Source organism: Falco biarmicus, chromosome 5 (genome assembly GCF_023638135.1).
Source record: "Falco biarmicus isolate bFalBia1 chromosome 5, bFalBia1.pri, whole genome shotgun sequence".
Classification (NCBI taxonomy): Eukaryota; Metazoa; Chordata; class Aves; order Falconiformes; family Falconidae; genus Falco; species Falco biarmicus.
The window spans coordinates 55,377,486-55,404,942 of record NC_079292.1 but is presented as its reverse complement, the minus strand read 5'-3'; the positions used below and the strand labels follow the sequence as shown (position 1 = coordinate 55,404,942).

The following is a 27,457-nucleotide window of genomic DNA, read 5'->3' as shown; positions in this document are numbered from 1 at the left end:
TGCCAGTGCTGCTACAAAAATGTTTTAAGATTTCTCTGTTAACAGAGATATAAGTAAAGAGAATCTGTCATCAAAGCTAACATTCAGGATTTATTCTTCCAACTCAGTCTCTTCAGTAGCACAATACTTAATAACACAGGATGGTACAACCCCAAACTTAAGGGAAGATAGCTATGTGTGGTAAGTGAAACAAATATTCAATTGCTGAAATTAAAGTAAACTTGCTATAAACAACATGACATCTTGGATACTGAATGACTTCGGAGGATCAGTAATAGCAGACAGACTGTTTTGGTCAAATTGCTAGGTATAAGACAGCAACAAGTCAGGAAAACTTGGTATACTTCAAAGAAAAATAAAAATAGTGGCTTATACATTTCTGATTGTCTTCAAGTTCCAGGTTCCTCGTGATCAAAAATACCATCAGGTTCCTGTTGTATGACTTATGTGAATTGCGTTGGTGAGACTTTCCTTACGTACATGCTGAGGGCATCTATTCTGAGATCATGTTTTCACACTTACTTTCTCCTCCACATTTTAATACAGTAGCGTGGTTACCGAAAATGTTTGTTCTCCTGCCACCACAGACATTTTAATTATTCTGCCAGGTTGCCAGCATAAATTACACATTACCAAACTGAAAAGAAAACAAACAAAGTATGAGTGAAGAAAATACATCATACCTTATGTGCCAGGTGAAAGAGTAAACGGTTCTGGAGACGACTTTTAGGTGCTGAAAGGAAAATTCAGTAAATATTGCTGCAAAGAACAACTCAGGATGTCTCTTCTTTATTTTTAACTCGCTTTCTCAGTAGATATGCATGCACCCATATTCTTTCATTAATAGCCCAAGTACAGTTCTTCACTGACACAGCCTTTGCAGATCATGCCCTGGGGCAGGTTCTACCAATTTTAGAGCAGTTTAAAGGCCTTCCTGCTTCCTGTTGAAAATAACTTTTCATTGGCCGCTGTCTTTCATGAACCTTAAAACTTTTATGAATTGCATTATTATTTCCCTGCAGGGCCTTCTGGATAATTCCCTGGGTTTTTTTGCAACATACAGTATAGCATTTTTTACAAAATAAATAGCAACAACAGATAAACTCACAATCAAGGCTCGTTCTACAACGTGTCACGTTTGAAGTCAGTTGTGATTCATAATTCTAGGAACCTTTCACTTTCAGTGCACTGCATAAACCCATTGCTGTTATGTATGCACATTATATTATATTTAGTTCTAATATTTCTTCTGTCCTTCGGAACAAAAGGCACATGAAAGTCAGAGCAGGTAAGATTCAAACTAAGATATGGCAAGAAATATAAGGGAGACACCTCCTTTCCAGAGCCACAAAGTTCATGAAATTTCTTGCTCTAGCAGGATTAGAAATTCCATTTAACTCATTCCATATGATACAAATTGTTAACTGTAGAGCTTTAAGTCACTAGAGAGAGCCTTGAGCTTCACTGACAGTGACAAAGGTCCTCGTCCAACAAAGCTATTAATTTCTTTTGCAAGCAATCTTCCAAAAAGACTTCCCTTGTTTCCTGTATTTTCTTTAGCTTACTCAGTTAATGAGCACTCTCATTCTTGCTTAGACCAACCAGCTGGCAACCTGTGTTCCACAGAAAGGATGTACATGGAATCTTTACAAAAAGCAGAATTACTTGCTGTGTTTGAGGCCACAAAAGTGCAGAGTTAGCAAAGCAGTGGCCTGTAACACAAAGCTATAATTCTTCTGACATCCTAAACCATGAAAAAGGGCTCAAACCACCAAAACCTCTTCCCTCCCTCCTTCCAAGATGGAATTTTCTAGTAGTAAGTTAGATTATTTTTTTTTAAAGCAATTTAGGGAGAGATTTCCAGACTTACTCTTTCTCCACATAGTAAGAAAACTTTATAACACAGTGGACAATGCCAAAACCCAGGTCATTGTCATCATATTGGCAGTATAAGGCTGCCCACCTACTTCTGATAGACACAGCAATTATTTCTCCCTTTTCCTCCTTCCCAAGCTATGTTATTTAACAATATTCCTAGAAAAAAAGGGGACAGTGAACTGTATCTTTAAAGAACTGCTACAATACAGAAGTCCCAAAAGGCAAAGGCAGTATGACAGTGTTCTCACAAACCTAACAACCTTGCAAGGTATTACTTACAGAGCATCAAGTTGTTAAGCTAAATGGTCTTCAATCTAGGATACATGTGGGAATTCTCATTAGCCTAATTATTAAAGAACAGAAAGTTTTTTTTCTGATCTACAATCTGTATATTGTATAAGCAGTAAGTGTACAACTAACATGACAGTGCATTCTAGAAACAATTTAATTCATTGAATTAGGAAGTTAGAGTCCCTTAATTTAAATGCATGTTCTTCCAAATGTTGTCAGTAACGATACTGTGGTAACTCCACATGTGCCCCAGCATTAATTGATACGTTTTAATGTCAAAGTTTAGAAGGGTTGCACACGGACCCCACATGTGCTTTTCTGTAAAACTTCAACCAACCACAACCACCCTTCACAATTCAAAACATTTGGTCATCAAAGACTCCAAAAATACAAGCAGGACAGATTGTGGGGTTTACAGCGAAAATAACATACTGTATAATCACAGCACTATGGGTAAAGACACCAGTGTTCCTTTTTTGAGTAGGTTTTGTTTCCTTTTTTTTTTTTTTAAATGGGTTTTAGCATTAATTTCACTGTGCAAATTGTGACTTGCAAGCAATACTCCCTTCAAGAACCTAAACTGAGGTATTCTTGTTTCACTGGTCAACCAATGACTGCACTGCTGCCTTTGCAAACCTAGCATCTGATCCGACATCAAAATTATTATTTACTTCTTGGCAAAAGCTGGAGGGTTAGTCCACATTATCTTACATGTAATTTACAGGCAAAAGATGAAACCTGCATTCTGGTGGTGTGCATGGATATATGGAGGGAGACAAAATGTCCTGCTTCATAAGATATTATATGATGCTATCTATTTGATATTCTTTAAAATAAGACACTTCTACTTAATGTTAGCCAGAGCAGGAGAGGGTCAAAACCCCAAAAAATGTAGTCCTGTCGATATAGTACACAGAACCATGGAAGCATTCAATATCAGCAGTTTCTTTTCTCCCAGTGCCAAATGCATTTTTTCAGGAAGACAAGGAAACATGAACAAGGTCAGATTAGTTTCCAGAAAGAATCTAGTTACGAATATTGGATAAAACTGTTGTCAATCACTGGAGCAGGAAGTGATACAACTGTCTTATCAGAGATAATGACTTTAAGGGACATTAGGCTTGTACCTTTATTACTCTTTGCTGCTACTGAATTTCATTGTCACAGACCTATTAGTGCCACAGGGAAGCACAATCTTACCCTGTGCTACTTTTTCAAGAAGATGACTGTACATATTTTTATTGTTTTTTAAAATCAGTACTAAGCAATCTAGTGATCATAACAAACACGATCACAATGCTGCACAGCATCAAACTGCACCCTGCTCCAGGTCTAATATTGATCTTGTGCTGAAGACATCACTGAGGTAGCTGGATAGGATGTATCTCCTCCAGCTAGGAAACACACTGATCTTCCTATGCTAGAATGTTTGTCATGATCAGTTGCTGATGATCCAGGCACTAAAGTCATAGTTTGACACTGATCTTAAAAGTGTTCTGTATATTTTTATGTGCTGACACTGAACAGGGACTTATTGAAGTATTTATTAAGATATAATAAACAGCTCCAATAAGAGTGAAGAGAGTTACCTTCACTAATTGTTAAACAAAAAGTTAAGCTCACTAGAAATGGCAGCTCAGAGTCTTAGTGGGTTTCATATTGCTGCCACAGGCAGTAAGATAATGAAACAGTCATGGAAAATTGGGCATTTTTTTCCTCTCATAAGAGTGCAAGGCAGGGCTGGTCACGCATCCAACATTAAGAAGACCCATCCAGCAGGCATAATGCATATGCTATGGCAGCACTTCACACATTAACAGATGTAGAGCACATCTTAAACACACATAGCAGGTGCTGGTAGGAATGGAACAGGGTTGAGAAAGCTCCAGCCTGACAGCACAGAAAATATGAGCACAGGCAAACTTATTCTCCTGTTCCTGAGAAACAGCACCCTGCCCACCTGAATACAGTAGCTGAACAAAGCCCTCTGTGCTTCAGAACCACAGTCTCACTGGTGGAGGGAAGATGCAAGGGTATTGGAAAAGTGCTCGGAAAAACCATGGTCCAATAGCGAGGTTTGCACTTACACACACTTGAATAGCTCAACTGTTCAGAATTTTCTTGAATGAAATTTACAGAGAGCATTCACTGAAACTTTCCATTTCTAACACACTTAAAAGCCAGTTCAGCTATGTTCAGTTACTTACCATATACAGACACATCTCATTTCAGTCATGCCTAAGCATAGTAAGTTAAAGATTATTGAAGCAAAAACCTATCAATTATTCCTGTTGTGTAGCTTCCATTATACTTCAAAAAGCAAACCAAGCAAATAAGGTTAATAGCTTTTAAAGTTTAAATATGTTTAAATTGATATTTGCACTTGAGCACGTTGAAAATTCCATATATCAAACTCCGCTGCTTCAAAACCACAGCTAAAATGCAATGAAAATGAACTACTGTTCTCAAGAAATATAGTACACAGAGAAAGCAGATAATTTTGCATGTAGGTGAACATGCAGTCTAAAGAAAAAGAAAACCCAGCAACTTTTCCATGCCCACTTATAACTGCACATTTTCAGCAGTGACAGCTATCTGACACCTGGTAAACATTAGGACATACATAAGCAAAAATGGTTTGGAAAATGTCATTGCTCTTACTAACCCATCTCTGTTCTGTTTTTGTACAATATTGCTCCTTCCAGTATAAGCTGTGAAATGAGAAGTATGTCTGTTCAGTTAAACCACATTCAGATCTGACACACAGAGCTGTGAAGAAGTGAAGTAATTACAAAGCTTTGTCCATCAAAAAAAGGGAGGGAGAAAGGAAAGGAAGTTAGAAGGAAGGAAGAAAAAAGGAGGGGGGGAAAGAACTTTAATGAGTGGTTCAGCAACACAACCCTGTATGTGGATGAATCTTAAATTTAATTGTAAAATTCCATTTATCCTAAAAAGACTGTTTTTCATAACAGATTTAACTGCAGCCTACTTATGTGCACACTTTGTGGTTTAAAAGAATGCTGTAATTTCTTCTGTTTTTCTTAATGCAGTGCTAGCCCATGGCTTCCAAGAGCACTAGGAATTGGTTGCCAGGATCACCACGCAAGTGTGCTGAGTTTCTGGTCCTTGTGCTTTGCAAGGCACAAGAACTGGGAATGCAACCTAGGATTATTTGGTTTTATAATTTTATAATTAAAAAATAGTACTTTACTAATATTTTAGTACTTTTTTTTAAATTTTTACTAATATTATGTATTAAACCAAGAAGATGACTTTCAGTCTCATTCTCCCAAGACTAGATGGGCTAGCACACAGCATGGAAAACACATTCAGCCAATATATGAGAGCACGGATGCAAAAGGAGTAAACAAAACAACCTATCACTTGGCAGCTTCACTATGGGATGACTATGAGACAACAGTAGCTGACTTAAAGTAACTCTACCTTCACCTTGGATCCAGGAACATTAGTAACTGTCATGTAAGGGCACAGCAGGGAAAAAGGAGAAGCCAAAAATATCTGAAAGGAATTTGGAAGAAAGCCTAGAGGAGGTAAAATACAACTGTAATGAAAAAAGTTCAAAGAAGGATTTTTCTTTATTGCTGTGTTGCTCTACTACTTAGGTTATATTTGCAGTAATTCTGGTTTATATGACTTCTGATACACAGATTTATTCTTTCCTGAGAAAGTGTACCTTGAAGTTTTAATTAAGTAACAACAAGCTAAAAGAATACCTCACATCTATTATAAAATAAATGTAAAACCTTGCTCCACTGGAGATTGCAGACTATATATCTGTATGAAATGTAGTAATTACATCATGGCTTTTAACGCTAATTTCCTAATTTTTAAGTATCCTGCATATTTTTCCTCAGACAGTTAATAATTTTCTTAAGCAACAGCAACAGTACATTGCAAGAAGGAACTTCTATTTGATTTCTAGATATTTACATGTTTGTGTTAGAAAACCTATTCCAGAAAGCTAGCTGACATTTGTGTTCCCTTTCACATACAGACTCTATGACTGTAGAAATTCAGAATTATAGCTGAAAATAAATTATTTCTTTCTCATTTGCTTTAGCACTACACTACTTTCAGGGGCTTAGCATAACTGCAGCAACAAACAGCAAGCAGTATGCAAGAATTCAGGCAAAATACACCCTCTGCTACACTCCTGACATTTTGCACTCCTTTCTCAACATTCCTGCCCTTGCCTCCAGCACCTGAGTACCACTAACTGCACCCCCTACCCTGCCACTCACCATGCTACTACAAACAAATCTGAGGTGGCACAAAAAAATTAACTGTCCCTCACTTCCAGTTCACAATTAATAAAGTAATGAAGGTGCATGCCCAGATGTGTATCTGTCATCTCTAGAATGGATTATTGTAATTCACATGATATGAAGTTGATGGCAATGACTCCAACTGGTACAGGATGCAACCGCTTGCTTCCCCCATGGTTTAGGTCACACTGACACCTCAAGCTCTATTGCCCAATTATTTTTAGATCCCAGTTCAAGTCCTGGACTGTAATCACCAAAGATCAAATTTGTGGTATATTAGAGATTATTATCTGTAAATATTAGAAATTTACACACTTTTTGGACAACACAGATCACAAAGCTCCGCATGATTTTTTTTTTACAGTTGGAAACAAAACATTCCCAGTTTCAAGATTCGAGCTCAGCATGACTTCTCAGATGATTTTAAAGGGATACAGGAATCTAATTATTTCTAAAAAACCACTACAGAACAGTCCTTTTTGAAGGGCACTCCTCCACAGTAGCAGAAAGTACACGGTTATTTTCTCCGCACCCTATTTTCAGCCCAAGACTAGAAGACTAAAGAAAGAATGAAAAGAGAAAATCCACACTTCAGTAAGAGTTTTTATCCTAAAAAGGCAAGAGTCAGAAGTTGACTGAGAACATCACCACTATTAATTCTACTTAGAAAGCAGTGAGATGCTATGGTTATAGGAAAAAACATAAATCACTAAGATAAATATAAAGCGATGGATAACAAAATAAACTGTAGAAACATTTTTAGGCAGTAGAAATTGCCTTGGAATCTCATCTCTACTCCTTTTCTTTAAATGCACCTTCAGATTAAAGTAGAATGTAACAATGTCACTGCAGTGAACTCCACGCCTGGAAGAACCAGATATTTAATATCTGACTTAGAAGGCAACTAGACCACCTAATAAGTCACTCAAACTGCATAAACAGAGTTCTTGTCCACATCAGAGAGAATAATGAACTCTCTCAGATGCTTATTTTTTGATAATTTCAGTAGGCTGATTAGCTTCATCTGCACTGGCTCAGAAATATGGAATCAATCGAAAAGTAACTTTTTGTTGTTGGTCAACATATGCTGGATTTGCTTTTAGAAATTAATAACTAAAATTATTTTCCAGATGCTTCTTTCATTTTCAGTGCCAGCTGCTCCACCTGCCCAAGGTATTTTTAGGAAACAAACTGCATCACAACTCTCATGTAAAATGAAAAAAAAAAAAAAAAAGAAAGAAAAAAAGAAACCAAACAAAACCCCCAAACTAAAAAACTTTGCTCAAAAGTATCCTTTATTCTTATGGGAAAAAAAAAAAAAGCAGCAGCATTGAATACTTTTCTTTGGAAATCACTCTAAGTGTTTAAGTCAACAAGTAGTCCTTTCCATCAGAGACTTATATCTCACCTTTCAAGGCTGCTTGTTCAGCTTGCGTATACATCCCCAGAAAGAAGTATGTACAGGCAAGGTTCACCCAAACATCTGGATTGCAAGCTGGTTGTTTGGTTAAGGCTTCATATTCCTGCAACAGAAGAGAAGGTTGATTTTTTAAAAATGTGTAATAGCACAAATTGTATTAAATATCATTCTTTCTCCCACCATTTTACAACATATTATTAAATTATTTAGATCAATTTACTTATCCTCACGTTCATTGCACTTCTCACAATGAAACTATTACATTTTAATCTGATATGTCCCTAGCTCTTTTTTGTTTACAGCAATAGAACAGACAACAGGGACAAGCACTGCTATAAATCTTCACTGTAAAAGCATGAATTCTGTCAATATTGAAGTTATATTTATATTAAAATTACATATATTTTTTTTAAAGAGTTTCATATATTAAAGTTATAAAGGCATCAACACAACCAGCTTTTCCTCAGTCTCCTCTGATGTTTTTCTAACTCCTCTAGTCAAAGCCTGGGAACCATGAACGCCAGGGAAATCTTTGTGAATACTTACTGAGGCAAGTGTTAAACATGCTTTTATAAACTTGTAGATAGCATATTTTTTATAGATTAAAACAGTGGTCTCCAAAGTCAGGTGTGCACACACTAGCACTTAAGCAAAACAATACCATTGGGTGCAGGGAAAAAAAAAATTTGTAACATTAATAACCAAAATAAGTACTTTTAAAATAGCATCTATTCCATCTTTATCTCATCCTTTTTTAATTTCTATTTTTGTGTATTTTTTATAATTACATAATATATTACTACAGTAGTACACGTATATAATTTATAAATATATATATGTATGTATACTGGGGGTGTGTGCCTGAAAATTTTTTACTGATAGGGGTGCGTGATCAAAATTGTTTGGACACTGCTGCATTAAAACACAAGCCTACAAGTCAGTATTGGGCAAATTCAAGATTTCCCAATAGACAAAGACATAACTACAGTAAATATTACTAAACATAACTTCATAATTTCCCATTTTAAGATTTACAGCCAACAGCTATAGAAAACCACTAGCTAACATATTCTGATATTTCTTACTCATTTGCATTCATTACATATGCCTTAATACTGCCACATAAACTGCTTCATTTCTTGTTATTTGTGAAATGGTAAAAACTTAACAGTTCAATCCTTTTATCCACTTCTTTTTAATGAAAAAACTTTGCAGCTACCAGTGATATTCCTGAATATAAAGATCCTTTCTCTGCATAACAATAGAAATGTAAACAGAGGCAGGGAAACCTCGCCATGCCATTTTTTTTCCCCTCTGTCAGGTTTCTGATGATTATTACAAAGGACCTTCCCAGTGGAAGTGCCTCGTGTTGCTGTTCCTGGTCTCCATCCAGTCATGTCCAACAGGCAGCATAAAGCAAAGCAGGCAGGGTCGTGCAAGGTTCTAACAAGACCTGAAAGATGGCTGAAAGAATGCCATCCACACACTCCCAATCACCATAAGCCTCTCATTCCTCCCAGCAACACAACCCCTTGGTGACTCTGTATTCTTCCTCCAAACACATGAACTGGAATTTCCCTTTGCCTAGTGAGAATTTACCAGATTGTGCCACTGTGGGTGTAAGACTTCTTATCTCTGGGGGAAAGGCACAGATGTATATACAGCACTAGATTACATAAGCTATGCCCAAAGGATAGTGAATCCCAAGAACAGAAACATGCTGACAACAAAAGTTTATAGTTTGGAAACATAACAATTTATTCTTTTTCTCTTGCCAAGTGAAAGTGAACTACAGTCCCAAACAGAGAAGATATTGGTAAGGTATGCCCTTAAAAGTCAGATCAGTCTTAATACTTCAGGGACTCACTGTCTTTCAAGAAGATTTAAAATAAATAAATAAAATATTTACATAGAGGCCAACCTTTCCTACTGAGGCCAGTTAAATCTTGACATAGGCCTGTCACGGACCTCTGAGAGACAGGCTGCTGCTGTTTATTGGGACCATCTGGAATCTTTCAAAATTCATTCAGATTAAATGCACCCAAAGGTCTCTTTCAGCTATGGCTTCAGGCAGATTAATTAGAAAAGACAAAGTGCATAAACACAAGTCATGTTCTGGCTTTGCCATTCAAAGCAAGCAATAAATAAAGAGTGCTCTAGCAGTACCAGTGCTAATCTATGGAAACACAGTAAATAAAAATGAGGACTACTAGTACTCCTTACTCTGTAGTTCTGGGCCATGAACCCAGACAACGTGCTGTTGCCCCCTTCCTCACTAAAATGCATTCAATATCAGTCTCACAAAGACTACTTCACAAGTGTTTTCCCTCCTCCTTTCCCCAAAACCAACAAAACCAAACAAACTAAATACTCCAAAAGCATTCCCAACAGTCAACCTGTGGCATATTTTTGTCAACCAGGAGCAAAACAACTTCTTGCTATTTCACCCTCCTGTACCTTGTGCCCCTCTCACAAGATACATGCACTTTTATTCAAAAGCAGACTACCAGGTTGATTGCATACAGCTACGGACACCTAATGACAACACTGAGGCTAGCAGGATTCTCCTCAATACCCTTATGACTTGTCTGGATTCTCCAAACCCATAAACACATCTTGAAGAGCCGACAAACAGGCCAGCCTACAGGGTTGCCCCATAGGTACTCAAAGGAGGTGCTCAGAGTGGAGATACTCATTGTAACCTGGCTAAAGTCATGACCAAGAAGCCTACAGAACTGGCTGAAGTCAAAAATCCATCTTCTACTTTCTAGCTTCAGCTGTCAGGAACTTGAGTGTACCTGTATTCTCATATTTGCAGCAAAGTACTTAAACAAGACCAGATACTGCTCATGGATTAACCATTACCCTAGTACAGCCCTATTCCTTTCATGATTTACGATTTGACTGAAATTATCCTAAGCAAAGTCAGGGTAGCCAGAAGGTCCTGTCCAGTGAAGAGGCCGAATCCTGATTTCTCTACTAGGAGGTAGGTGCAGATAGGAGACGCTGTCAGAATGCCTGGCTGTCATTTGTGAGACCTTGAGAGAAACAATGCATTGCAGGCTCTGGCACGGGGATCATGCTTTGCTCTCAGGTGTGCAGCTGATGGGCCAAACTGGCACAACCATGTCTGTCAGCTGTACCATGCCACCATCCTGTATGCTTAAGCCCATTCAGAGGGTGCTGAATGCCAACGTGAAACCTGTCCTTGAACGCAGCCTAGCAGCACACCTGCCCTTGCCAATACTTCTCTTAAATTTTCCATACCTCAAACATGTCTTATAACCCTCCCTTTCTTAGGCCCCGGCTGTTTCAGTTTATAAGATCAGGCAGCTCAGAAACAGAATCATTAGACTGATGCTCTGATTCTGGTCCTTGGGTGACACTGGGAAATTCTTCAGGAAGGGTTTATGAACAAGTCATGGCAGGAAGGCAGGTGGTTTTTTTCCCCATTAGGGATAGTAGGTATGGAAGACTCCAGAAAACTAATTAGATGCTGCCACCCACTATGGGAGTTCTAGTTGCCATGTGATGCCCAGAAGACACTAGCCACTCAGTGTTAGTAAAAATCAATTTGTCAGTGAAGGATGCTAGACAGTCCCCAGGGAGGGACTGCTACCACAGCTGCTGGAAGAGTCAAATCTAGTGCAGTACCATTTGTAAATTGGTTTACAGCAGTAGAGGTGATCCCACCAGACCAGTGTCAGGGGCATAACCTCTGAGAAAGGCATCTATCTACTAAGAAGGGAAAAGTCTGACCCTAGTGAAGCTGAGGTTAGCACTCTACTAGAGTATACCTGACTGTTGCTGTGCCTATGATAAGAGAATATAAATTCTTTCATGTGAATGTACCAGACATTTTGCTGTCATTCTCCTTTAAGATATTCTTGGAGCTGGAGGTCTGAGCGTTTTTCATTTTTTCCCTCCTTCTTCCAGTAGTGGATGATGGCCACCTCACCTCAATTCCCAAGCCTCTCCAAAAGTTGACATGCAAACAGCACACCTGGCTCACTATAAAAGTATAATTATAAATAAAAGGATTATTGAGCAGTATAATTTCTGAAGACCCTCATCAAGTGTATGGAATACAAACCATTAACTGGGAATATGGTGACACAGACTATGTGTTGTCACTTGCAGGCACTTAGGAGCGTGAATCATTTCGATTGCGTGTAATGTCACTCTGGAGAATTCTACAGAATCTTCTATCCATAGTATTTTACTGATAGTGCTCCTGGCACTCCCCAGAGAGTGCTCCAAGATCTAGAGGTTACAGATAATCAAAGAATTTGTCCTTGAGAATGCAGCAACAATGCCTCAGTAACATAGCAGAGAAGATACAGAATTACACTTCAATCTTGAAGCTGACAACTGGAAGGCAATTCAGCCTCCACAGTCAGCACTCTTCCCCTTGATTACTACAGGCTTGGGAATTATAACTACAGTGTTCTGTCCCAGAAGAAACTAGGTTGAGATGCACAGGCTTATTTCCCATATGCCACCACAGAATGATAAAGTTATCAGGACTCATCACTGTGCAAAAGATCAGTCATGAATTCGCAAAGATAGGGCCTGCGATCTCTCACTTAAAACACACACACATACATATCAACCACAAACCATGCACGCAAACCTTTTATTGTCCTTACTCCGGCAGAAAACCGGGAAAAAGATGACTATGTTGCAGCTTTTAAAAGCCTGGATCAACAGCATCACCCAGTGGTGAATCCAAACCACGTACAAAACCTAATCGCTAATAAATAAATAATGCTGTTATTTTTTTGTTGAAGGAAATATTTAAAATCTGCTCTGGCTATAAAAACACCTATTGGGTGTTCCAAGTAGAATTTATTTCAAAGAAATTGCAAGCTATTTTTCATGTGCATACAAATTTTCACTCCCTATTAACACCTAACATCTAGATATAAATTAATTTCAGTTACTGATTGTTACATTCATAATCTTTAAATTCCACAACTCTAAACATGGATATTAAGTTACTATTATGTCCTATACTACTATTCTACAGTCTATACCATATAGTCAGTTTGATTCACTGAGCATTTCTAACATCTCCAACGGGTTTCCTCTTCAATTTTTAAGGGGGAAAATGCCTTTTGAACTTACTCAGAAGCTTTTGAAATTCTATTTCCACCTCACATGAAACTTGTGCACATGACCATGTATTACTACAGTTAAACACCTAATGTATCTAAGAGAGAAAATATCATTGTTCCATAATCTGTTTCTCTGTAGTTATTTTCTTCTGTCAATACTTTAAATGATCATCTGTTTTTAATATTTCTTCCATAAAAAAGCAAATTAAAAGACTGCAAAACCAGCTAGACTTCACAGTTATACTTCACAGTGAATCATGATGGAGATCACTCCCAGCTAACATTGACCAAACCCAGTAAGCCTTAAATGGTATAATACAGCACTGGAAGGACCCAGCAATTCACATCTGTAGGAATACAGCAATGAGACAAATAGTATTCAGGCAGACTGAGTTGTTTTCAAATCTTCACTAGCTTATATGCAGCCTTGTAGGTATCACCATTACCACTCCATAACACTTCCTTTTCTGGTGTGATTCCACTGATTCCCGCCCTTGGAGGTACAGAGCAAGGCAAACAACAAAAATTTTTTAGGACTTCTACAGAGAAATAGGCTAGCACAACCGAGAAGATAAAGGGATCCCAGGGGCAGCGGCAACAGAGTTTCACTGGAGACATAAATGGACACAAAAGGAATTGCGTATTGACTCATACACTGAGACACAACAGCACTGTATGGTGCAAATATTAAAAATGTATGCATATTTGAATAATCAACATGTCTTTTAGTGACTTAAAGCTTTTGGAAAATAAGAATGTTTCATTTAATTGAATTACTTAATACAAGCAAACATAAAGAGGAACAATAAAGTACATTAAATGGCCAGAGGCATCAACCTCTAAAGAAAAAAGCATGCATATTACAGATAAGCTACACAATGAAAACAAAGACATAACTAAACCTGAAAAACAAAACTGTGGAAAGCTAGGTGCAAGAAGGGAATAAAAAATTTAGGATATGAACTGCAATATATAAAAAAGCAAATTACGCTACTGAGCCTAGTATTAAATCAGACAGCAGGTAACATTAAAAAAGGTCTATCTTTGTAGGCAAATACCTTTTCTTTTTTCCTCTCCAATCCAAACTGCTTTCCACAGCATCTGCCTTATTACTGTACATTTGTACCTTAGCTGGCTAGCAGAACCATGCCGTGTTATAGAACATCTTCCTCCTGTTGTCATCACTTTATCACATCTTGATTTCCAACCTCAGGGAGCAGGATTTCCCCACCTTACCTCCAGCGCTCTCTTGTAATCACCCAAATGAAAGGCAGAGTATCCAATCCAAAGGTCGGCATCCTCCTCCTGCTCACCCACGTGCCGTTTAAACTTTATAGAGAAGAACGTAAGAATTTTGTCAGCTATCACACAGTTTATAAAACCCCACAGATAATCAAAGTAATACCAGGCCATCTTATATCACCGATTGTTTGACAGCTGTGGACGCAACTGAGGCGGAGCTGCCCTCGCATTTCGGAGGGAAGCACAGGCAACCCTCACGTCCCAAACCTCGCTCTGCGAAGCGAGGGGAAAAGCTGCCACGCTGGGCCTAACGGGCGCGGCGCGGGGCGAGGGGGACACGGGGCGGGTGAAGGGCTCCCCTCGCCCCGCCGCCCCGCCGAGCGCAGGCGTGGCAGCGACGGCACCGCTCTCCCGAGGGGAGCGGGCGAGTCAGGGTGCCGGCGGCGCCCTGGGGCGGGGGTCTCTGCCCCGCCGCGGCCGTTACCTCCAGCAAGGCGATCGCGCCGGTGAAGTCCCTCAGGGCCAGGAGCTCTTCCAGCTGCGGCACCTTCTTCCCTTTCTTCCGCCGCTTGTCCCCCGGCGGCGGGGTAGCCCCCACAGCCGGCTTGGCCCGCGAGAGCATCTGGGCAGAAAGCAGAGCGGAACCGGGTCAGAGCCGGGCCCCGGCGGGGCCTCCCCCGGCCCGCGTCCCCCGCCGCGCCGCCACTCACCATCCTGCCGCCGGGCCCGGGCTCCTCGCTCCGCCGACGGCGCCGTTGCCAGGGTAACCGCGGGCCGGCGGAAGGCAGCAGCGCCGACCTGAGCGCGGCGGCGAAGAGGCGCCGGCTGGCGACTGGCGCCGCCCCCTACGTTCCGCTGCACTGCAGCGGGCAGCGGTCTCCGTAGCGACGCAGGCCCCAGTGCCCTGTGGTTTAATTTTGGCTGCTGGCAGCTAAACCTGCACGCAGAGACACGTGCAGGACAGAGTCCCCTCACCCAGGAAAACAGTTAGAAATGGGGTTTTCACATGACGACAAGTGACACTGCGCTGATTAGGCGCAGAAACATCTGGCGAGCAATCGGTTTGCAGGTCACCAGCCCCTCTCGCCCAGTCTTGTGTCCCGGGCTGGGCCCTCCCCAAGCCCCCATGATCTCATCTTTTCCCCACATTTGGTCCTTTGCCTAAACATCCCCTAATAAGACTTGTGCGATCCCAAAATGCTTTCCCTGGCATGCCACAATGGATCTCATGTGCTTGTAGCCAGCAACCCGCCTCGTTCTCTGAGGTGATCCAGAGCGGCTTCAGCTGACCAGAGAGCTGCTGCCCTTGGGCTCGGTGGGTTGGTCACTCTCCCCTGACAGCCCTGTGGGGAGGGAATCCCACAGGTGTTCATACTTCTCTGGTAAACATTGCCACTCAATCTATATCTCTATAGTTATAAAGATGGAGAGCATAACATAAAATGTTAGGTATGTGGCTTGTATACATTTAACTGCATACAGCAGCTGATCTCTCTGGCCACCTCTGGATCATTTTCAAGCACAGCTTGTTTCATGCAGTGACTCTGACAATGCAGTTTTCTGCAAATGAAACATCTTTCCTAGTTACAGAGCAACATCATGCAGTGGAATTGCCCAAACTTTCATTTTTATATTGCCTGAATTGCATCATTAGCAATTCCAGTGCAGAGAACCAATGTGCAACGCTCCTTTCTTAGATAACTGTTCTTTCCACCATCTGTTCTTTGTCACTCATCCTTCCTAAGGCTAACTGCCTTGATTAAAAGTCCCTTCATTTGTAGAGTGGGTCAGCTTGACCTAACTTCATGCACAGATGTGTTTAACATGTAGTTAAACACTAAATCAGTGTGGCAATTCAGGAGTTTAGACAACAATTCCCCCCTGTTTGGACTTGCTTCAGTCCAGGACCAGTCCTTTTTCTTTACATTTAGGCGGAGCTTGAGTTACTCCAGTCATATATATTTTTGTTACTGATTGCTAGCATGTGTCCAGTGAGGTGTAGTAGTACCTTGGAGGCAGGTATCTTTGGGATGGAGGTGTGCATTACTATTACAATGAGATTTACTTCATCTGAGGAAAGTAATTTCACTGCAATGGTTGGCTCAGCAGCGGACATCTTCTCATATATTCTTCATGTGACAACTGCTATACAGCTTATCAGCTGTGTGGTACCATCAAGTTCCCATTCCTGCAGTGAGTACAACAGAACCTGGCTGTAGGGTCTCCATCTCTGCTCCACTCTCCACTACTCCTATTAGCCGGTGCTGAGATGGCAAGGTGTGTTGCTCTGAGAGCCATGGTAAGGTAGATTTCATGCATGCCAACCATCCTGAAAGCAATAGCTGTATTTTACCCTAGAAAGCTTTCTATAATACTATGCTTCTATTAGGCCCCAATTTTCTCTAATTCCACCCCCCACACACCCTACTCCCCCAAGGTAATTTTCCCACAAGCAGGCTAGAAGACTTCAGCGTCTCCTCTCTCATAACTCTGTGAAATCAAGAGAAACATCTAGATTGACAGGGATATTTTAAGATGCCTTTTTTCCTTCAGATCTTAAACAATGCCTCCGAAGTACTTTATTTCAAACTGAAAGAAAATAATAATTGTTGTAAATATCTTGCAGTAATTTTCAATACTGCCATAGAGTATTCTGGCTCCATACAGTAAGCTAGGAAAATTGAAGATTTTGGTTTGAGGAGTTTTTACTACACAAATGCCAAAGTAATCTGGGTAAAGGGGGAGAAATAGAAGGAGCAGAAGTTGTCACTGGTGTATATGTTATATTTTTGACTGAAATGCAAGCAAGCAAGTAAGCAGACAGTACAATTAGGCAAGATTCTTATTTTTTTAAAAAAGCAACTGAAAATACAATTTTCCTGCATTGCTTTCTTGCATTTTTAATATAGATTCTTTCATAAGATCCTGCTGTTCTAAGAATCAACATAATAAATACAGCTAAAATATTGACTCAAATGGAACAAAGCTCTCAGCTGCTCCACTGGTTTCCATTTCCCAGTGGCTTCCTGAATTCTTATGTGGTGGGTCCAAAGCTGGGGAATGTGTGAGAGCTAAAAGATGTGCAGTGCCAGTAGATTATCTGTGGGCACAAGAAGAACAGTGTCAACTGAGATAAAAAGTGATAGCAGCCAGAACAATTCCTTTTTATTTGCAGACAGTGTTTTGCATGGCACCAGTGGGATTCCAGCATCTATCTGGATGGGGGGGGGGGGGGGGGCAGTTTCTTGACCAAAAGTTTTATAATCATGTGGAGCAGGGAGTGCTCAGAAGCACATGTTTCCCTGCTGCCAGGAGGAACTCAGATGGGAGACATCTTCTAATCTTAACTATGCTTTGAAGGCAAGTCCCCTAGTCCCCTAAGCACTACCTGTACACACACACCTCTTTATATGTCTTTTCGTTGCCTCCAAAAAGATGATGTATTCCGTAAGGGTTAGTTTCAACTGACCTTCAACTTATCTGCAAGATGAGAAAGTAAAAATTTATTCCAAATACGAAACTGTGGACCCATTATATGTAAAACAGAACTATAGGTTACATTTAATAGCAGGGATCCTTCTTATTTGCTTCAGCATAACTCAAAGAGTTATGGCACTTTCCCAACAGGCAAAGATGTGACTCTGCCAATCAGATCATTCCCTCTTAGGTGAGGCCTACCACAATATTAAAGGACAAGGTGATGAGTTTGGTTGTGATTGTAATTGATCAAAACCATAGACTTTGCCATTAGAAGGGTTGCTAATTATAAATTGCTTAACCTAACACGTGGGCAGATTGAACATAGTGTAAAAATTAAGTTCTCCTGACTTGTAGAGGTGCTACCTGTATATACTGTGTGAGCAATATAAGTCAGGGGCAAAATGCTAGAATTTGGCATTATGGCAATTGGTGCAGACTCTGTGTACAGGAGTGGTCTAAACCCCATTCAGAGCAGTAGGAGTCTCCATTCATAGCTAATGTTCACTAACATCAGTTGTGTAGCAGGACACGTAATTTATTTCTGTATTCTCATCAGCATCAAATTGACCAAAATATTTTTATCATGTCTGGTGTAGAAACTGTTATTTAGATGCAGACCAAAGCCAGAAGAGATGTTATAATCTTTTCCTCATATGAAATACCAAGGTGACACTGCATAAATTAAAGACAAGTCAAGAAGTTCAGCTATTCTATTAATAATGCTGGAAAATTGCTGCAGTTCTTACCTGTCATGGTTTAACCCCAGCTGGCAACCAAGCACCACACAGCTGCTTGCTCACTCCCCGCCACCCGGAGTGGTGGGGATGGGAATCAGAAAGGAATGTAAAACTCGAGCATTGAGATTTAATGATTTTAATTATTTAATTTTAAGATTAAATTAATTTTAACTTTAAAACTAATTTTAAGATTAAATAATTAAAATATTAATTTAAGCAGAATAAAAAGGTAAAAGCAATAACAATAACAACAACAATAATAATAACAGTTATAATAGAAAGGTGGGGGAAAGGATAAAACCCAAAGGAACAGGGAGAAAGGAAAACAAGTGATGCACAGTACAACTGCTCACCACCCCCAGACCGATGCCCAGCCAGCCCCCAAGCAATGATCCCCAGGCCCCAGCTAACCCTCCAAGTTTCTATACCAAGCATGACGCTCCATGGTATGGAACACCTCTTTGGCTGGTTCAGGCCAGCTGTCCTGGCTGTGTCCCTTCCCAGTCTCTTGTGCCCCTCCAGCCCTCTCACTGGCAGGGCCCAATAAACCAAAAAGTCCTTGGCTTAGCATAAACATTACCCAGCAACAACTAAAACCATCAGTGTGTTACCAACATTGTTCTCACATCAGAGCCAAAACCCAGCACTCTGTGAGCTACTAAGAAGAAAGTTAATTCCACCCCAGCTGAAACCAGGACATTACCATCACGATTATATTAGCCAGTGGCATTACTTTGGAGGCTATGAGCTGTAAAATGATTAATGATCATGTTTATTCCCGCACAGAATTGCTGGGAGAGAGGGAGTTGATTTACACTGATAGCAGCAAAAGGAAAGTCATGCACCTGTGACTAAATACCAAGATAAGCATCAAAGAGGGTAATCAGTGTTTAAATAAAAAATCAGAGAATGGAAAGTCTAAGAAAAGGAGAGGAAGGAGGGGAAGAAAAGAAAAAAGGGGGAGAAAGGAAAAGCAAGAAGTGAGAAAAAAATCATCAGATAACCAAAGCAAGAGGTTAGGAAATGACCTTTGCAACAATCACATGCTTCAATTTCTGTAATGTCCGGGTAAGATCATGTGTTTTTAGTAATCGTGCTTCACCCTGTTCTGCCTCTTGTATCTTTGAAAATGCACCTGACATCTCAAGATAAATGAAGTGAGAGCAATGAAATGCTCCCCTGCTAAAGCTACAAAGGAATTCCCTGAGATGAGTCAATGGGAAATTATTCCTTTAAAAGCAAGGAACTTGAAGAATATTTGCTTCTTTTTTATAGAGTCAGTAACTTCTGAACCTTAATCTGCCCTGGATAGACCACCCATGACGAGGAAAGGTGAAACATGCAAGGTGACAGCAAAGACCAGCCTACAGAGGTGACAGATCATGTGTGCATTTAATGCTCTTGTCAGGTCTCTGTGCCTAGCTCAAGAAAGCAAACAACAGTAATGTCAATGAAAGACCTCCAAACAGTGAAATGAAAACTCGTAATTTGATCTTTATTTTGGCAGGGAAACCTCTTTCTTTAGTTTTCACTGGTGTTTATGTCTGTGATTATATGGGTTTACAGGAACTGCATCTTTAGAATTTTCCTTATACTTCCAGCATCCAACCTGTCATCAAGATTCAGCCAAGTTAATAAAAGTAACTTAAAAGCTGTCTTTTTACTGGATTTCAGCACCACATTTAGGTAAGTTTTTGGAAGTTTATGTATGTAGAACCAAAGGAGGTGAGGCAAGACAATCTGCTGATCTAGTTCAAGTCAGTGTCAGAACTGAAAAGGCAATGCAAGGTTTGCTGGATCCACACAACTTACCCAAGCCAGAAAGCCACATCATTGCAAGTGCTACACCCCAGAAAATGCAGTTATACTGGTCCGGAACATGTGCTGATATATCTGCACAGTATTCCACTGACATATGGATTTACAGAATCAAGTATGCACTAGCTGGAACATGTCATAACTCCATCCAATCCATAGTATAGATGTGTATAATATTTACTAAAAAGAATTTAAGGAAACGGAAGTATGTGTTGAAGACACAAATTATTACACACTCAAGCCATTTACCTTCATAAGGAAAAACAGAACAGATGTCTGCACATTACAGACAGCTTATATTTGTCACTTGACAGAGCTGTATCCTGCTGAGTCTAGAACAGAGGCTAACTGTTATGCTGAAAAGAAAAACATGTCCTGTCACTCTGGAAACAAGATCCTTTAGAGAAGGAGTACAAAAGGAAGGAAAAAAAGAGGAAAAAATACTATTTAATTTGGTAATATCCAAGTCAGGTGGATGAATAATACTCATTTCAACACGGATATGTGTTGGGAAAGGGTTAAAAGGAAGAAGACTTCCTTAATTGAGTCAGGTATTTATGATACATCACATATTTAGCTTCATCTTCTGGTATGTGGCAACACAGATCAATAGAAAGATGAGGCCACCACCCAAGCTGCTGGGAGTATGATGCAATTCCAATTACAACTTTTCTTATCATTGTCTGTAGATTTCCTCTTACTAGGTTGGTAACTTCTGATAAGAACAGTCAGTGTTTTGCAGTATAAATCCACTAATGTGGCAGCAATTATGAAATCCAAGAACAGACCTAAACTCTCGATAACCCATGGGAATGGCAATATAGCAAGGACTTCTACTTTTATCAGGATCTGTACTGGATCAGGATCATGCTGTACTATCAGGATCATGCAACACAACGCACATATTTGCATGCTGTTTTACAGGCTTGTTGTTTATCAGTAGAGTGTTTCAGCCCCAAAGAACAATGTTTGTAAAGTCTTTCTTTATGTTCTTGTGTAGTAAATGAGGAAAAAAAGGTCAGTTTTGAAAAGTCAATACAGCTGCTATGCAGCTGCTATACATGTATACCATATATATGTATACAGCTGCTATATATGTATAATATACAGCTATGTTTGTCACCATTTACATTACTGTCTTCTAAATCTCGGTAGTAGAGATATTGTAAAAATAATTTAAGACAGAAAAAAAGTATTTCATGTCCTTGGTCTTCTCTGTAATATTGAAAGTTAAAGAAGGCATCTTTATATTATGCAGTCTAAACCTGTAAGTTACTATGTTAACTAAGCACAGACATTACAATACTGTAATGTTTTCTTTTTTTGTTTGTAATCACATTTGTGATTCCAACCTCTAACAAAACTGGGTAAAAAAGGAAGTGGAAACATTTTTATTTTATTTTTCTTCAATGTGATTCTCTAAATCTTTTTAAAGACAGGGTAAAAGCTGTTAAAGCCCTGCAAATCAAAATAATTTGGAATCAGGCTTAGTAATAGTGAGTAGAACTTGAAAACAACGTTGTTTGAAGTTTTTCTACATTTACTCTGTTGGCTAAATATGATCAACTACTACAGCATATAATGTTTCATGCAAATTTCACATTAAAAATTCCGTATTTTACAGAAACAATATTTACAACCTCTTTTATTCAACAACATAAGCATGGCCACTGAAACCAAGGGAATTTATTTTTTAAGTAAGTGAGAATTAAATACATAAATGCATCTGCTGTTCTTTTTATTTACATATCTTTTCGGATTCTTTTTTTAATGTCCTTCACATTTCCCAATTCTGCGATGCTGGAGACTTGCAGCATCTTTTTTATTTTAATGTAACGCTTGTGTACTGTCAAAGTTTCCAGCTCTGGAGAAAATAAAAAATAATATACAATTTTGAAACTTAGAATTTGATAATAATAATAGTAATTAAATGGCACTGAGAAAAGAAATAATTGTGCTAATATGTAGAAAAAAGTGTCTATTTTAAAGGACACTGTCAAAATATTTTGTTCTGCAAAATAACACAACGGTATTACAATGCATGTTTCTTTACAAAATAGTTGCTTGAAAAATGCTACACTGGTTGTCATTGGTACCAGAGAAATTGAAGATGAGATGACAATATGTCTACATTGTCTTCGGACCTACTAGGACTTACTGGTGCCAGCTTCCACAGTAGTAGTTTGATTGACTGGGGGCAGCTGATACTTTCACGTATACAATAAAACAGAGGGCAGAACAAACAAATGGTGCTGTAGAATCACACACTAAACCCACTTTCACTAAAACCTGTGATACAGTTCTCAGTGAGTTAATCTGAATTTATATTTCTAATCTAACACAGATTATAAGAACACCCACAGAGACCTATTACGTTTTTTGTAGCTATGCAATATATGCACAGGTGTCATGGTTTAACTCCAGCTGGCAACTAAGCACCATGCAGCTCAGTCTCTGCTGCACTTGCCCTGCTTCTTGTAAAGCTTGTCCTCTATTGGTTCAGGTGGTTCCTGCTAGAGTAATTCCTACAACATGCAACTTGAATCATGGGTTACAACAGTTTAAAGCTATTTCCATTACAATCTCCACCCCGGTCCCTTTGGACCAGACGATTGGGTTTAATATTGCAATGAACTCTTCACCTTGCCCCTGCTCCAGCTTGGAGTTGTCCACAGACTGCAGTCCCTTAGGGTTGTAGCTGCTCCAGATGGAGCCCTATTTATGCACCACAGTCTGTTCAGGAGTATACCTGCTGCGGCATAGACTTTGCACAGCCACAGATGCTTCGAGATGTACCTTCTCCAGTGTGGACTTATCCTTGGGCCACAATACCTTCGGAGCTATACCTGCTGTGGCACTGACATAACCACAGCCACTGAGATATACCTCCTCTGGCATGGGCTTATCCATGGCCACAGACACTTTGGGGTGTCCTGCTCCCATGTGGACTCATCCACAGGTCACAGCCCTGTCCACTCGAGTTCACACTGGAGTTCCAGCTTGTCCAGTACAGCAGCACAGGAACAGCAGCGATGCCCTGGCCATCTGCCAGCCCTGGCGCATCACCATTGCTGTTATCAAAATGTTCCCAGGTACAGCAGAGTAAGATGATAAGCAGTACAGCAAGCAGCAAAAGCAAAAAGCAGTGACTAACAAGCCCTAGACTAATGTACAGTAAGGCAAGCAAGCCCCATAGCAAGCACAGGAGCCTGCCAATTAATAGCTAAACACCAATAACGGCTATAAATTCAATCTAGCACATTCCAATCAAATCTGTCATTATCTTGAAACCTTCAAGCCCCGCGTTGGGCACCAAAAAATACTGTTGTGGTTTAACCCCAGACAGCAACTAAGCCCTACACAGCTGCTTGCTCACTCCCCCCTGCTGGGATGGACGAGACAATCAGAAGGGTAGAAGTGCGAAAACTTGTGGGTTGAAATAAAGTCAGTTTAGTAAGTAAAGCAAAAGCTGCGCACACAAGCAAAACAAATCAAGGAATTAACTCACCAGTCCCCATGGGCAGGCAGGTTCAGCCATCTCCAGAAAAGCAGGTGTCCATCATGTGTAGTGGTTACTGGGGAAGACAAATGCCATCACTTTGAATGTCCCCATCTTCCTTCTTGCTTCTCCAGCTTTATATGCTGAGCATGACATCATATGGCATGGAACATCCCTTTAGTCAGTTGAAGCCAGCTGTCCTGGCTGTGTTCCCTCCAAAATTCTTGTGCAGCCCCAGCCTGCTTTTTGGTGGGGTGGGGTGAGGGGCAGAAAAGGCCTTGGCTCTGTGTAAGTGCTGCTCAGCAAGAACTAAAATATCCCTGTATTGTCAACACTGTTTCCAGCCCAAATCCAAAACAGTCCATACTAGCTACTATGAAGAAAATTAACTGTATCCCAGCCAAAACCAGCACAACAGGTATTATTAATGGTGGTGAGGGACTCTTCAGACAAATAAATGCAGGGCCTGCCCATCTGAATCTTAATCATCCCTGTGCTTCTGAAGGCAGAGCAAGCGATGAATGACAGGGTTTGTATTCAATGATTCAAGGCAAGATCTCCATCAATGGTTAATAGTGCTAGGTTTACAAAGATGAGGTACTCAAACTGATGTACATCTAAGAACTGACTTTTTGGATACATGGTTGCATATAGTGAAGTTACTTAATTCTGGGATCTTTTTTACCATGATAACAGTAGCTGATGCCTGGAAGCCACAGCTAGAAAAAATGCACTGGGGATGTCAGTTGCAGTTTCTTAGCACCTTATTCCTTAGAAGGTGATTAAACCTTGACTCTTTTAAGAAAGAATAAGTAGTTTGGGAAGTTGTGATTCAAAGATGTTTTGGGGATCTACTTTGTGGCTTATCTTGAGGGTGTCAGGAGAGCTTACTTTAGGCAGGATATTCCTGGTGTTTGAGTCTTTCGCTCTGCTTCTCCCAGTCTTCACATTCTTTCAGGGGAGGGCAGAGTCATTTGCATTGCCTTCAGGATGCTCCCATTACTTGTAGTTCTGTCATAAAACAGTATTTCTAACTAAAGGTGCAGTTGCCTGTAGGAGTCAAAAAGCTTTTTTTCCTTTCCTCTGACATAATTTGACTTCTAGGTTTCTGAACTGTATCCCTCCCTGACTAATCCTTGAAGTATGAGAGCTGGTTCATGGTTGGAGAAAAGTTACTGAGATAGCGGGGGCAGTGCCTTGAAGGGATATGGAAGATTTTTTAGGGTATCTGGTTGGTTTGTGTCACTGGTTTTGTGTCATTGGTTTTATAGACTGCTAGACTGGACATTATGAAATAATTAGATGAATTTGGCTGGGGTCCTTGGGAGTTTAGCTTCATTCTGCAGCCAGGGCACTATGAATGGACTGGCACTGGTGTCTCACCTCTTCTATGCCCCAGGGAAAAGATCTCTCAGGCACAGGCAGCAACAAACACAAATATACAGAATTTTCCTTTTGCTTGTGGCAGACGTGTCAGATTTTGTGCTTCACACATATGACTTGTTTACTTTTTCTTCTCTCCACCCTCATGACCATCTATAGTATCAGTAATTCTCAGGTTTATCTCAGCTGATGCCACAGCTTTTTTTGTCTCTCTTATGCCATGAAGCAGATGTTACTGATCAGTCTGCCAGGCAATTGAGTCTGATGTGCAAAGCCCTGAGGTACAAGGGAAAGTGTGGTGTTCAGCAGGTTCCAGGGAGTGCTTGCTTCAGCCTGGCTGCAGCCTCCTGCCACATTCCCTCCTGCTCCATGTCACTCAGTGCTCCAGGCGTGCTCCTATCATGGGACCTGACACTGAGAGGCTACACACAGCAGGCAGTTATAAAGTTGAGAGGTCAACAACTCATTTATAGCATGTTCTGGCTGGGGACCCCCTGTGGCACTGTGAAGGCAGGAGGCAAAGGAAAGAGTAAAAAGAAATGCTGTGCTAAGGCTGCAGTTGATTTTACCTTTTGTTTTTAAAGGACATTTTTACACTGCCATGAAAACCAACCAAATACATGAATAGATATAAAACCAAGGAGACCTCGGTGCCGTTACATACTCCCTGTGTGATCGGCAATGTAAAATACTCAGTTCTACTTGCACTGTCCACGCTAGCTAACTGTTTGTCTCAGATAGGCTAAGAACAGTGTAAAAATGCAAATCTTGCTCTGCTGAAGTTTGGGTCAAATCTGTTATTGACTTATATGGAATAAATTTCAAGAAGTTTATAAATACCTATCAAACAAGGCAGTGATGAGCAGATGATCTTAGGATGAAAAGCTGTATTCCCTTCTAAGTCTGCGGCTCTAGCCAGCCATACTAGTCCAGATGCTTACAGGACAGACAGCTAATATAGAATTACTGTATTACTAATTAAAAATGCTAGATTAGATATGCTGAGGTGTTCAAGATCTGCTCTTAAATTCTGGCTCATGGTATCCTCTGTTGTTTGGTATAAGAGAGATTCAAACAATAATAATTTGGTATTAAAATAGGATCATGTAAAAAGTCTGCAAATCTATTTGAAGCGGATTCAACACCTTTTGAATAAAGGCTTTGAAAGAAACCACGGAGTTGCAGTTCTGTCTTATACCAAAAGCAGTTACCCTGTTGCCGATTGTTTTCCTTGTTTGTCTTAAAACTATTTCAGGAAGGTAATAAAAGTAAATTGATTTATTATCTGACAGCCTCAGTCCAGGTTTCAGTAGAAAAACAGAAGCTCCTGTAGATGTGCACAAACACCCCAAATTCAGACTAACCACACTCAGTACTTACTTCATTTTGCCTGTTGATTCCTTTTATCCTGCAATTCTCCTTTGTTCCCAGACTTTTCCATAAGGTTTGTGGGTTTTTTTGTCTTCCCTTCATTCTACCTACCTTCCCTGAGACCATTCTCAGGAAAGATACTCAGAAAAGCCAGAAGCCCTACCCAGGAACAATACTGCTGTATCCTCTAGTGTGTGCTTTTTAGCAATGCCATTTAAAATTTAGCTTTGGTCCCACAGGTCTGAGATGTAACCTTCAGCTTTGGTAATCCTTACCTGATGCAAGAGGTTGCATCACATAAAGTATTAATATGTTTGGCCTCCATTTGAGGAGCCATCTGACAAGGTGGGAATGAACAATGAGACTGTGCTGCCTGGGAACAATGCGTCTAGGGCAGATGTGGGGTGCTTTGGTGTGCAATGCTTGGGCGAGTATGAGCGGACAAGCTTTGTGCTGAGTCTACTCTGTAAGTAGAAACAAAAGCTTTGGTCTGGAGGACTGAAAAAACACAAAAAGTGTTTCAATGGTAAAAGCTGAAGGAATGAAATTGGTACCTTCACAGAAGAAAATATATCTTTGATTTATGAGCCCAGTCAGGAGAGATGGTGTGGCAATGTAACCAGAGATGTAGGGCAATGCAAACATGAAGAAACCATCTGTCGTCCTCTAGGCTTTAACAGACCTTGTATTTTATTTCCATTTTAAAGAGTTGTCTTTACAGTCCATTTGTCCCGTCACCTTCCTTCTCTCAGCTCATCTCTGTTATGAAGACTTAGTGCCCTTATCAGGCAAGGTTTCGGGTAATGCTTCAGGTTTATAGCTTGAGCCTTTCCATGAGCAAACATTCACAGCAACCTTTAGCCTCTCTACTGAATTTTGCTGTTGTTAGTTTTTCACAAACAGAAGTGCCACCTAGTACACAGGAGGGACGGGCA

General features: G+C 40.2%; 1 protein-coding gene across 1 annotated transcript in view; it reads right to left on the bottom strand.

Annotated features, from left to right (window-relative positions):
• Positions 1 to 15,052, bottom strand: part of IFT56 (intraflagellar transport 56) — a 55,236-nt gene extending 40,184 nt beyond the window's left edge. The window contains exons 1-5 of the mRNA XM_056341421.1: positions 14,945 to 15,052; positions 14,719 to 14,856; positions 14,229 to 14,321; positions 7,864 to 7,978; positions 684 to 733 (exon numbers count right to left, since the gene is read on the bottom strand). Coding sequence (XP_056197396.1) covers positions 684 to 733; positions 7,864 to 7,978; positions 14,229 to 14,321; positions 14,719 to 14,856; positions 14,945 to 14,947 — 399 coding nt within the window. The 5' untranslated portion in view covers positions 14,948 to 15,052. The remainder of the gene's footprint in view (positions 1 to 683; positions 734 to 7,863; positions 7,979 to 14,228; positions 14,322 to 14,718; positions 14,857 to 14,944) is intronic.
• Between the last annotated feature and the right edge of the window lie 12,405 nt (positions 15,053 to 27,457).